Raw genomic sequence first — 13,292 nt, forward strand, 5'->3', positions numbered from 1 at the left:
GATGATATCCACACTCAGCAGTAGTGAAGCGCTTTTACCTCTTCGTACCATGTTGGTGGTTGGAAAGCTCCTCCGATTGTTGTTACTGCTGTTGTTGTTGTTGTAGTCAATGTTGTTGTTGTTGCTGTTGCTCGATGGCGAGTGAGTGTAACAGCATCGCTATCAGTAGTGGCTGTAGTAAAAGGAAAAAAAATGTTGCTCTTTCCGAGGTGAGGGTTCATTGTATGGCTGTCGTACGCTACTCGTAGAAATATATGAATGTGTATGATGGTGTGCGCCGTGTGTACGATTCAATATAGATAAAGGTACGAATTTTCGTTGCTTTGACAGAGTCGGGTTCAGATTTTCTGGAGAAATTTCGGCAAATTCGGCAGCAGCTGTGAAGTATCTCGCACTTTCGTTGAAGTACATTATCAGCTAGCGAGTGCCGAGAGCGTTTGTTTGTTGTTGGAGCACGAAAGGAGCACAGCATATAGCGAGTGAGATTGCAATTTTCTTCCTTCCTGTAAGTAACAGCGCAGACATCGGAGGAAGCGGGTGTTGGGGCATACTAAGGAAGAACGAAGAGCTCTCCATAAGGCCAAAAAAGCTTACGCTAGCAGTGTCAGACGGTGTGTAGTACTACTTCAGAAAAGAACAGCACAGCAGCGAACACAGAGGCTGTAGCCGATTTCTGTTGGTCTCTTACTGGGTCCCTATCGATCAGAGTAATGCTGTAGTGTAGAGTGGAGTTTGAGAAACAGAAGAAATAAAAAAGTTCCTATTTAGCAGGCATAGTCTACGATGTTGCTAAACCATTTTTGAACCGTTCCTGGGAACCATCAATCCGGACAAGTGTCTTTTTCACACAATTAACCTCTTGTATCAGTGCAATTACCGTTAGGCGGATACCGTGTAAAACTATTCAGGATCAAACCAGTTCCTAGTCGTGTGCGTTCAAAGGTGACATTCAGTTGAAATTTTCATCCGAAGCTGTGGTCTATCTGTTTAAGTGTGATCTTTTACGAAGCTCCCGTTTCTGCAGCAATGCCAGGACTTTTTCCCAGCGTAAGTATCAACTATATAGTCGCTTTCAAGTGTGTTTTTTCCCTGTCTTAGGTGAACGGAAAAACCGTTGAGTCGAAAAATGATATTCTACCCGTACGATATTAGTGCTACACGGTGCCCTTGAAAATATCAATCCACCAAAGGTGGTAGAGCTGGAGAGCGAAACCCTGCTGCCGAAGTTGGCTGTTTGCCGATGAGCAAGAAGACAATTACGACAGAAAACCAAAAAGGGAAGCACACGCGCGTATAAGAAAACCCCTCAAAAACCAAAGACGCAAAAAGTCGCAAGTAAAATTTCGTGCAAGAGAGCGTACAGCAGCAAGCGAAATTTTCTCCTCTCGGAAAATCCTTTTTATGAAAGAACCTTACAGACGGTAATAGTACTACGATGCCTGGAAGAGAGCGGTTCACATCCTCTGGTCGTTTGTACACGGTTTACTACACCGATCTAACATGCGTTGGCCCGTACAGAAAGGAATTCCGTCGACTACCGATGCCGAAGCTTTGAACGAGAAGACGCTGATGCTGCTGCTGCGATTTCACACGTTTTCTTGGACTCGTTCCTTTGATGATCCCCGTCTATTTGGAGCATTTTCCTCGAACGCGGGCGGTTGTACCATCACAAGCTAATTTCTTGTGCCTTCTAGTACCCTCTCCTTCCCCCTCTTGCTACGAATTTTTGCCTTTCGTTCGTGCCAAACGAGCTTTTCTCTGTCAAGGATACGACGAGGGCGAAGTGTGAAAATGTCTAAAATTTCTAAGGCTGCACCATTTCTCCGGTCGTCCTTCTCTTGCGACCGTTGTCGACGTCCTCGTCCGTTATCGCCGGCGCCACCCGACCCGGATGAAACGTTACCCCGGATCGGGTAAACCTAATTTGTGTGGAAATGAGAAAAATGCTGAGGAAACGCTCACCCGAAAACGGTCGATTTTGCTGATTCAATTTGTGTACTCGTTGTCGGAAAAATCTTGATTTGAATTTTATTCAATCAATTCAACGTTATCATTTACTTTTCCCAAAGGGTCTCCGTTGTGCAGAGGAAAATTGCTGCACAACTGGTGCATAACGATGCGTCGTAGCGGTTCAAGATGTTCGAAGCTGGGGTCCTGATAAAAAAACGCTCGAATTTTGCAATCACGTTTAGTTAGTTTAGTAGCTGAATCTGAAATTGAACCGATTTTTAGAAAAATAATAATATAAAGCTTTTGCAAACGACGCGTTATTTATATTGTCAAACTTTGATTAAGGAAATTATCGAAGGTTTAAGCTATAATTCTATTAATGAAAATAATCAGAAAAATTGTACTCAGACCAAGTAGAGCCAATCTGCGAGGAAGACATCTGTATCCTTGACCTTCCAAGGGCACCCAACCTGAAGGCCACACAACGTTTTTTTTACTTCCAGCAAACCTAATAAGAGCAGGATGAGCCTCCTTTCAACAAGGTGTGGTTACGTACAAGAACCAACATGCAACCTGCCAGTATAGTATAGTAAGAATTGTTAGTTCGTGCTAGTAAACCAGACCCAACACAATACTTTTGTCATCATTGTTAAGTTTCTTTTAACTTGATATGGCCCAAGCGAAAAACCATAAAAATATTTAATGGAAATAATATTTCATGATATTTTATTTTGATTCTTATCGTGATGAGTTATAAAAAGTCGAGAAAATGTTAATCATGTCATAAACTCAAGTTGTCAAAAAGCTGTGGTATTTCACAAAACATGAAAAAACACATGGTGATATTACTTTTAGTGTTTCCACCGTAAAGTTTCAACTTCGAATTAAGTAATCTATTTTGCATAAAAAGTTGTACGCATCGAGACACAGAACCTGTGTCTGCCAATTGTAGCAAATACAGAGAATTGTTGTAGCACAAGAGGAGCGTATTACTGTGCCCGGCTGCCAGTTTACCATTGTATGTTGCAATTACGCATCACACACATTGTGGATTGGTGGAAAGGAGGCTGGGAGGGAGCTAGGAACGTTTTTCCTATACCCAATGGTTAACGAAATTAATGGCTTTGTGACATGCGCATTTGGAACGATTCTCACCGTAAATACTACCGTGGTGCGAGTCTGACGTGCTGACAGGTTCCGTAACAAAGAATCACATGATAAACAAAATAAACGATCAGTCCAGCTAGCAGTGAAGCAGGAACCTTCGCCTAATTCATTTGCTATCTTTGCTCCAGTAAACACCTTTTCGTACTTTGACGTATTATTCATATTTCTTAAACCTCAAATCACAACTTTCTTTTTAATACAGCAAATCATGATCGATTTGATTTCGGTACGAAAAAAAAAACTACTATTAAATCATTTTCTTCGTTAGGGAAGGGAATTGTATGTTTCTAGTCATATTTACTTTTCATTAAATATCCAGTTTATCTTTTTATCCAAGATATACACCATCGAGGAAACCAGTTCTCCTTCTTCATTCTTTCCGTTTGCTGTACCTCTCGCGTCGGTGCCGACATGCGGACGCGAGTGTAAAACCGTCAAAGAAAAAAAAACTTCTGTAAATATACTCTGCGGCAAGTTTAAAGTATGTACCTACCTACCGGCCCGAAGGTTTACTTGCATAATTCGAAAATGGTTAGGTACGGGAAATAGTGTACAGAACTTGATTATTGGGCCGATCAAATGGCTTTTTTTCGTCTGTCAGTGTACGTTATTCTGGTGATCAGACAGGCTCTACTTTGGTTTTATTTTCAGAAGTAGGATAATCTCTTAGTAATGACATAATTTACTTTTCGGTCTCACTTTGTTAGTTATGAGTATTATCATACAACAGGATCGTTAAGTTATTTTGCAATTGGTGTCTTAAAGCCAACTTTTTTCTAAATTTTTCCTTGAGTCGAATTTCGCCTTTCAGAATATAATAATATTTTTATGTTGCAAAGACTTCGTCTATAAAAATATCTTAGTGATTTTTTTTCTTTGTTTTTTTTCCAAAATCAATCTGAATTGTTTTTGTCGCTTTCTGATCCAAGTTCTACAAAAACGTGATTTATGTGTAACTTTTGGATGACTAAATTTTTCCAAAAAAAAATTAACGAAAATGAACCAAGATTTCATAGAACAAAAAATATGCAACAATAAATATTATTTCTCTTGAACGGTTATCTGAGAATCCGATAAATTTCTTAAAAAAATAGTGGCCTACAAATGTCGCTGAATAAGAAAAGAGCATTTTTAATAGATTTTTTTTCTTTTTCATCTTTAATCTATAGTTTTGTTAAGAAAAACTTTAAAAAACAAGTAATTTTTTTAAGTTGACTAGACACTCTGTTCCACAAATAGGTATGAGATATTTCATTGCATAGAATTATTTTACTGCATGGCTGACACTCTGTTCCACAAACAGGTATGAGATATTTCATTGCATAGAATTATTTCACTGCATGGCTGAATGAATCGCGCATATGCATTCACAAACAACCATAATTGTTGGTTTTGATGAGTCAGGAAATTGCAAACTCAAATTGTGCTTCACCTAACTGACCGACTGGTCTGGTGGGTTGATCGGTCGATAGGCCAATATATATAGCTTTGTTCATCAACCACACCAAATCGCCATTCATTGCCAGCCAGGAAGATATTTACCCCCGAAACCGGGATGGGCTGGGTGTTTGTACTGTTGAAGCAACTACGGCCAAGGTGTCAAGCGGTATGCAAAGTGTTTGAACAACGGTGGTATGTATTAGCCGGCGGTTTGGATGCGCCCGGTGATCAAATATTATGTTTGTTGTTCTCTAAGATACGAGATAGCATACCGCAGTCAGCAGTTTCTGGTAACGCAGAATTTGTAACAATTTTTGAAATGAATAAATCATAAATCTTTGTTCACTTCTTGTTAGAGAGTTTCCTGTGAAATTTTGGATTTCATGGATGCTGCATAACTCATGAAAATTACTGTGACTCTTTAATAGATAGTTGTTTCTTGCAGGATCCTTTATGGATATACTTAGATTGAACACGGTTAATCTGCAAACTACTCAAAATTTTCCAATAAAATGAAGTAGTGTTGAATGTTTTTGTCTTTACCATCGTATACTAAAATTATTGCCAGGTCTCGGTAATATTTGTCGAGAACGGCACCACTGAGTGCTCGGTTGAAAAAATAATGATAACTGTCACGTTTTTTCGTAAATCTCGGTTCAACCTAACTGATATTTCGGCATAAAATATTACCGAGCTATCACTACCAAGATTACGGGTATTTTGTGCCGAACCTTCAGTAAGGTGAACCAAGATTTATGAAAAAATGTGACAGCTGTTTCTAAAGGAGCACTCAGTGGTGCCGTTCTTAATTACCGAGACCCGGCAAAAAACTTCAAGTGTGTATGAAAGTATTGGTGAAAGTTCTTACTCTGTGAATGCACTCACAAACATGCATGATGATGGTTGTCTGTCAGGTGTGTTTTGTTTTTGATGCTCAATGAAGCAACTTCGGGAAGTGGTAGTGGAGGGGTTTTTTGCCAATGACTGCCCTCGCATTAAAACGTCTGAAACCGTGTGGGGTTAAGCGAGGTTTCGTTTATAAAACCATTAAAAATGGTGAAACACAATGAATCAACTGAAGGAACGACTGGGAGTGGTAATTCCTTCTCACTGCGCAATTCCCGATTCCCGTTCAATGATCCGAGTTTTTATAGACCAATAACGACGCCGGCCACGTCCTAACAGTCAGATGGGCACAACTCAAAATTTTGATTTCAAACGATGCCAAATATGGTTAAGTTTTATTCTACAAAGACTTGTTCCAAAATTCACAAAAAAGTGTGTTTTAAACTAATGTGTCTTTAGAATTCAAATCAAGAACATGGAGCATGTAAAACAGGTAAAAAGAGATTCTAACTTGCTCATAGTTTCCGTGGATGTAACAAAGGGAATTTTAAACACTAATTGTTCAATCCCGTTTCTCTTGAAACTACACACAAAAGCTGGACTGTGTGGAACCACCTCAATATTGTGTCAATTTAGAGCACCTTTTGTACTGTATTGGAACCAGTATAACGGATGTGTGCTGTTTATAACGCATTCGGTGCTCTAGTGAATGTTTAATGTATTGGACGGCTCAAAATCATAACGCGTTTGAAGTATTAACCGGTGCTAGTACTGTCATAATGATTTGTACTGGTATTGGTAAAATTTTACAGAATGCTGCTATCGTTAAAGCAGTGCAAGTAGTACCCAAAAAAATAACATTAACAAAACATTAAAAAAACCTTAAAAATTGCTGTAACTGTACATAGTTATACCATAATTTAACTATGTTTTTCCTTGTAGATAAATCAATTTTACATTAAATATCATTGTCCAGAACAATAAAAAACATCGTTTTTGCCATTTTTACAATGAAAAAGGGGGGTCGTTATGTATCTTAACAGCATTTTTTCAGGCATTTTCCCGATACATTTAGAAGTCACTGACAATGTTTTTCATGGTGAAATTATTGTCGTGGTAGATTCAACAACAAAAAACGTTGTTAAAACATGGTAATAACAACAATCGTTTACAAGCTTACAGTAAAAATACCGTGTTTTTTATGGTTCATAAAAATACCTTTGCATCCCTATAAAGACCACGGAAGAAAGTTTTTATTAGTGGGGTGGGTTTTTGATCAGGATTCACTTTGATAAGTGATATGACCATGATTTAATTGGATTAATGTAACAATATAGATATGAGAATAATAAAAATGAATTTTTTTTTCTTCATCTATAGTTTATTTGACACGGCACAAATACAATTCAATGTTTAACGGCGCCAATTATATCTGGTAGCTTACTTTCTAAAGTATCTTAATAACTAAAAGAAAATTTTTTATCCTCGCTGCCGACTACGAGCTGAAACTAAATCTAACTTAAAGCTAGAATATTTTGCATTAAAAGCACAGGTTTGCTGTTTGATGATTTTCATTGCCATAGGTAAGCAGCATATTAAATTTGTTCCGCTGCTGGGCCAAGATATTACGGACTGGCATATTGGGTTGTTTCCATCGGGCCTTGAGAGTATCGTGCGGGTCTGATTGCTGTTTCCGGATCCGGGGTCTTAACGTGTTCTTGTCGTTTGGTTGGATGTAGGCGGAAGGGGATAGGACTAAACTGGGGCGTGGATGGATTTCAGGAAAACGTATATAAGGGACATGTAGGATAGGTCACGGCTCGCCAAGACATCACGAACAGGAACAGCCGGCTGCCTATCTTCGGCCTGCAGGGAAGCTATTAATCTAGACCTGGCGTCACGGTGTACAGGGCATGACCAAACAACGTGCTCTATGTCGTGATAACCTTCACCACAGGCACAGATACCACTTTCCCCGAGCCCAACACGACGGAGATGCGCGTCAAATCTATAGTGATTGGACATAAGCCGGGACATCACGCAAATGAAATCCCGACCTACATCCAACCCCTTGAACCACGGGTTCGTCGACACCTTGGGGATTATGGAATATAACCACCTTCACAGTTCCCCCTTGGTCCAAGAATTTTGCCAACTGATGATCGTATTCTGACGTACAAATGCGAAAAATTCATTAAAGGCAATTGGTCTTTCATAAATATCACCGTTTGTTGCGCCCACCTTAGCCAAAGAGTCCGCTTTCTCATTACCCGGTATCGAGCAGTGAGAAGGGACCCACGCTAAGGTAATCTGAGTAGATTTTTCGGATAAAGCACTCAGATGTTCCCGTATTTTCCCCAGGAAATACGGAGAGTACTTAACATCTTTCATCGATCGGAGAGCCTCAATGGAACTGAGACTGTCCGTAAAGATGAAATAATGGTCCGTGGGCATTTTTTCGATAATCCCTAGGGTCTACTGAATTGCAGCTAATTCTGCGACGTAAACAGAAGCAGGATTATCGAGCTTATGGGAGACGGTTAAATTGTTATTGAAGATACCGAAGCCAGTGGACCCATCAAGAAGTGATCCGTCAGTGTAGTACATATTGTCGCAGTTGATGTTTTGATATTTATTGGAAATTTTTTTAGGGATCTGCTGCACGCGTAAATGATCCGGGATTCCACGAGTTTCTTCTATCATGGATGTATCGAAAAACACAGTAGAATTTAAGTATTTGATAAGTCGATACGATTTGGAATATTCGAAGAAGGGTTAATATTTTGGGACATGTGATTGAAATACAATGTCATAAAACGGGTTTGAGAATTCAGTTCGATTAACCTTTCAAAATTTTCAATCACGGGACGGTTCAAGACCTCACATTTGATTAGAATACGAGAAGACAGGCTCCAGAAGCGGTTTTTCAATGGTAGTACTCCAGCTAAGATCTCCAAACTCATCGTATGGGTCGATTGCATGCAACCCAAGGCGATACGCACACAACGATATTGTATTCGCTCCAGTTTGATCAAATGTGTGTTTGCTGCGGAGCGGAAGCAGAAACACCCGTACTCAATGACAGACAGTATCGTTGTTTGGTAAAGCCTCATAAGGTCTCCTGGGTGGGCTCCCCACCATTGTCCGGTTATTGTACGGAGAAAATTCACTCTTTGTTGACATTTTTTCATCAGATACCTCACGTGACAACCCCAGGTGCCTTTAGAGTCGAACCAGACACCAAGATATTTGTGTACCAAAACCTGAGAAATCGTTTTACCCATTAATTGTGTTTGAAGCTGAGCAGGTTCATGCTTCCTAAAAAAAACTACTATCTCAGTCTTCTCCGGAGAGAATTCGATACCTAGCTGTAAAGCCCAAGCAGACAAATTGTCCAAGGTATCTTGCAATGGTCCTTGCAAATCGGCAGCTTTGGCTCCTGTAACAGAGATTACACTGTCGTCTGCAAGTTGTCTTATCGTGCATGAAGTTGCCAGACATTCGTCGATGTCATTTACATAAAAGTTGTAAAGAAGGGGGCTTAAACATGAGCCCTGGGGAAGACCCATGTAGCTAATGCGAAAAGTTGCCAAATCGCCGTGCGTAAAATGCATGTGCTTTTCGAACAACAAATTGTGCAAAAAATTGTTCAAAATTGGATAAAATCCTTGTCGGTGAAGTTTACCCGAAAGAATGTCAATAGAAACGGAATCAAAAGCCCCCTTAATGTCCAAGAACGCAGACGCCATTTGTTCTTTGCGAGCATACGCCAGCTGAATATCTGTTGAAAGCAACGCAAGACAATCATTCGTCCCTTTGGCGCGGCGGAAGCCAAATTGAGTATCTGATAGTAGACCATTTGATTCGACCCAATGGTCTAAACGACGGAGTATCATTTTTTCCTTCAATTTCCGGATACAGGATAGCATTGCAATCGGCCTATAAGAGTTGTGATCAGAAGCTGGTTTCCCTGGTTTTTGAATGGCGATCACCTTCACTTGCCTCCAATCCTGCGGTACAATGTTTTGCTCCAGGAACTTATTGAACAAGTTCAACAAGCGCCTCTTGGCATTGCCGGGTAGATTCTTCAACAAGTTGAATTTGATTCTATCTAACCCAGGCGCGTTATTGTTACAGGACAGGAGGGCAACTGAAAATTCTGCCATCGTAAAAGGTGATTCTATCGCGTCGTGACCCGGAGACGTATCGCGAACAAAGTTTTGCGCAGGAACAGAGTCCGAACATACTTTCCTGGCAAAATCAAATATCCACCGACTTGAAGACTCCTCGCTTTCATTGACCGTTACGCGATTCCGCATTCTTCGGGCTGTGTTCCAAAGAGTGCTCATCGATGTCTCCCTCGACGTCTCGTTCACGAACCGACGCCAATATCCGCGTTTCTTTGCTTTAGCCAGGCTTTTAAGCTTGGTATTAAGCTCCGAATACCGTATATAGTCGTCGGGTATACCTCCCTTCTGGAAGGCCAAAAACGCGTCGGATCTTTGCGTGTAGACATCGGAGCACTCTTGGTCCCACCACGGAGTGGGAGGCCGTTCTTTGATCGTTACGCCGGGATATTTCTTCGTTTGGGCTTGCAACGCGGCGTCGAGAATCAAGCCCGCGAGGAGGTTGTATTCTTCAAGTGGTGGATGATGTTGAATCGACTCGACCGCTTTTGAAATCATTTCCTCGTATAACTTCCAATCGACATTCCTTGTGAGGTCATACGGAATGTCAATTGGTCGCATGCGAGTTGACCCGTTTCTAATTGAAATAAGAATAGGCAGATGGTCGCTACCGTGAGGATCGAGGATTACCTTCCATGTGCAATCCAACCGTAGCGACGTCGAACATAAGGATAGATCCAAAGCGCTTGGGCGCGCTGGAGGTTTCGGGATACGTGTCAATTCACCGTTGTTTAAAATAGTCATGTCGAAGTCATCGCAAAGGTTATAGATTAAAGAGGAGCGGTTATCATTGTAAGGGGAACCCCAAGCCACACCATGAGAGTTGAAGTCTCCCAAAATCAAATGTGGCGAGGGAAGAAGTTCTATCAAATCAAAGAGCAGCCGTTGCCCAACCTGTGCTCTGGGAGGAATATATATTGAGGCAATACAAAGCTCTTTACCTTGTATTGTCATTTGACATGCGACAACTTCGATGCCTGGAATCGAGGGGAGGTTAATACGATAGAAAAAATAGCACTTTTTAATCCCTAAAAGTACTCCTCCATATGGGGTGTCTCGATCAAGGCGAATAATATTAAAATCATGGAAGTTGAGATCAATATTTGAAGTAAGCCAAGTTTCACAAAGGGAAAATGCATCGCATTTGTTTTTATTTATCAAAACTTTAAACGAATCAATTTTTGGTAAAATACTTCTACAATTCCACTGTAAGACAGAGATAGAATCCTTCATATACGCAGATGAATTAGGCATCGAAGGATACAATCGCTGCAAGGAGGGGCCATTGGGCAGTCAACTGCTTCAAAAATGATCTAACTGTTGGGAGGAATGCTGTAAGAAAAATTTTAATTGGATCGGGTACATTGAAATTTTCAAAAATCCAGTCCACAATGTCAGAAAATTTCACTAATCCAGAGTTTGTTTCATCAACTGGATGTGCAAAAGGAACAACTGGGGTTTTAGATGTTCCTGACAGTGCTGGGAACTCCTTCTGGGACTTTAAATTTGCAAGCCCAGGAGAAGTTTGCTTCTGTTTTTCCGCAGCACTGTTTGGTTTGTTCGTACTTTTCATTACACTTTGGGAAATCTTAGGACCTTTACGGGGAAGTTTAAGAGAAGAAACGTTTTTCCTCTTCCTAGACTCCCCAGGATGTTCCCGCTGATGAATCGTCAGAATCGGTTTCATCAGAGGACAACAGATCAAAGGGGTTCGATGTTATGGTAGAAGTGGTCACGGTCTTCTTCAGCATCTCAGCATAAGAACGCTTTGAACGCTCCTTAGGTGACCGCTTGATTTTATCTCTGCGCTGCATGTACACCGGGCATGTGGAGAGCTCATGCTGGTTTTCCCCACAGTGAATACATTTTTCAGCATTAACACTGCAAGAATCTTCCGCATGAGTCTCCCCACACTTGCTACATCGTGCCTTAATGCAGCAGTAGGCGGCTGTGTGGCCTAACTACTTGCAATTAGTGCAATTCATAACACGGGGTTTATACAATCGCACAGGCAGACGAACCCGGTCGATCGAGACGTGGCTAGGGAGTGCAGATCCGGCAAACGTAACGCGAAACGAGTCTGACGGAGTGTAAACTTTTTTACCGCCGACGAGAGACATGGACCGCAATTGCTTACAACCCAAAATCTTCGCCTGTGTTTCGGTATTTTTTAAGCAACCGGTTGCGCTTTTTAGGATACACTCGACAGACAGACTCGAATCGGTTATGACACCGTCGATCTCCACTTCTCGTGCGGGTATGTAAACGCGATACTCGCGTGTGAAGAGCTCAGAGCAAGCGATAGCATTGGCCTGTGTCAGATCACTGACCACGACACGGAGCTTGTTAGGTCGGACCTTGGAAATTTCGGTCACGGCCTTGTACCCCTTCGTCAGGTCTTTAGAAATTTGCAGTTATTTAATCGCTTTGAATTCACTCCTGCCTTTGGACGAAAATAAACAGTATAGCTGCCCTGTTGAGATCCGTCCGGGTAAAGCCTGGGGCGAGGGGGGACTGGAGAATGAACAGGGGAGGGGGTAACAGAAGGGTCAGGGTCAGGGGGGCTCGGGGATGGTGGCACGGGAGGCGAGGGATCTATATCCATCGCGCTAAATGTAGTGCACTAGCGCTCTAGCGCCGACAAGAATACGTACCTATTTACTTCTTCCTTCCAGCAGTGGTTGTCCGATCGTTCGAAGCTGCACCCAAAGCAGCCAGCAGCACCAGTACAGCAGCACCAATACAGCCACCAGCAGTGAGCCGGGTGTGAGATCACTCATCACAGCGACACGACTCGACTGTCAAATGATGGCCTTGAATTAGAAAGATCTATTCACTGTGCACAGATCAAAACTGCAGCTGGTATTTTGCACCAATACAGCCAAAGTTGCGAGCCGGGTACAGAACGTAGCGACACAACTCACAATCTAGTTGGCCTTTAGCGCGAATAATACACTCTTTTGTTTGGCTATTCGTACACACGGACCGGATTGTAATAGAACGACCACTTTGCACGTCCGTTTCTGTCGAATGTTCGACGCGGAATGAATAAAAATGAATTGTAAAATACAATAAGAAGTATCAGGGCGTGTAAAGACTATCTCGTTTGGCTGCCTTCAATACTTGAAATATTCAAATTTTTAACGAAGAAAACGCAAAAAAATATAAATAGATTTAGAAAACATGTGGGAAGTGCCTGTTATGTTGTGCCAAAATGAAACTGATGAACCTATACGAGGCTAATTCACGACATATCAATAGCTATTATTGTTTTGCTTTCTGCGACTGAAAACATAAATTGAAAAAAGTTATTACTACAACATTGCAGCGAACCACTTACCGCGTTAAGTCATCCGAACAATATAGACGACTTATGGAATCATGTACATATAATGTGAGATCAATAATACTGAATTATTAAACACAATAGGAAGTATTGAAGCATGTAAAAAAGATCTCGGTTGACTGCCTTCCTTAGCTGAAATTTTCATAATTTTCAAGTAGAAAACGCCAAAAAATAACAAAACGGATTCGATAAACATATGGAAAGTGTCCGTTATATTGTGCTCCAAAAAAAAGTGCTAAACTTTTATTAGACTAATTCATGACATATCAATAGTTTTTATTGCACTCCTCTCTGCGGCTGAAAACATAAGTTGAAGTGGAGTAAGTTATTACAACAACATTGCAGCGCTTGCACAG

At 41.1% G+C, this 13,292-nt stretch overlaps 2 protein-coding genes across 3 annotated transcripts in view; one reads left to right on the forward strand and one right to left on the reverse strand.

Annotated features, from left to right (window-relative positions):
- The window catches only part of LOC129731620 (uncharacterized), a 143,438-nt gene that overhangs the window by 105,734 nt on the left and 24,412 nt on the right, over positions 1–13,292 (reverse strand). The gene's annotated exons all lie outside the window — the stretch shown is intronic.
- Positions 1–13,292, forward strand: part of LOC129731617 (uncharacterized) — a 111,367-nt gene that overhangs the window by 10,327 nt on the left and 87,748 nt on the right. The window contains exon 1 of one of the 2 annotated variants that reach the window (XM_055691743.1): positions 433–1,047. The exons of the other annotated variant lie outside the window; for it this stretch is intronic. Coding sequence (XP_055547718.1) covers positions 1,027–1,047 — 21 coding nt within the window. The 5' untranslated portion in view covers positions 433–1,026. Of the gene's footprint in view, positions 1–432; positions 1,048–13,292 lie in introns of those variants that run through there. 2 annotated transcript variants of the gene reach the window in all.

This window comes from Wyeomyia smithii, chromosome 3 (assembly GCF_029784165.1).
Source record: "Wyeomyia smithii strain HCP4-BCI-WySm-NY-G18 chromosome 3, ASM2978416v1, whole genome shotgun sequence".
NCBI lineage: Eukaryota > Metazoa > Arthropoda > Insecta > Diptera > Culicidae > Wyeomyia > Wyeomyia smithii.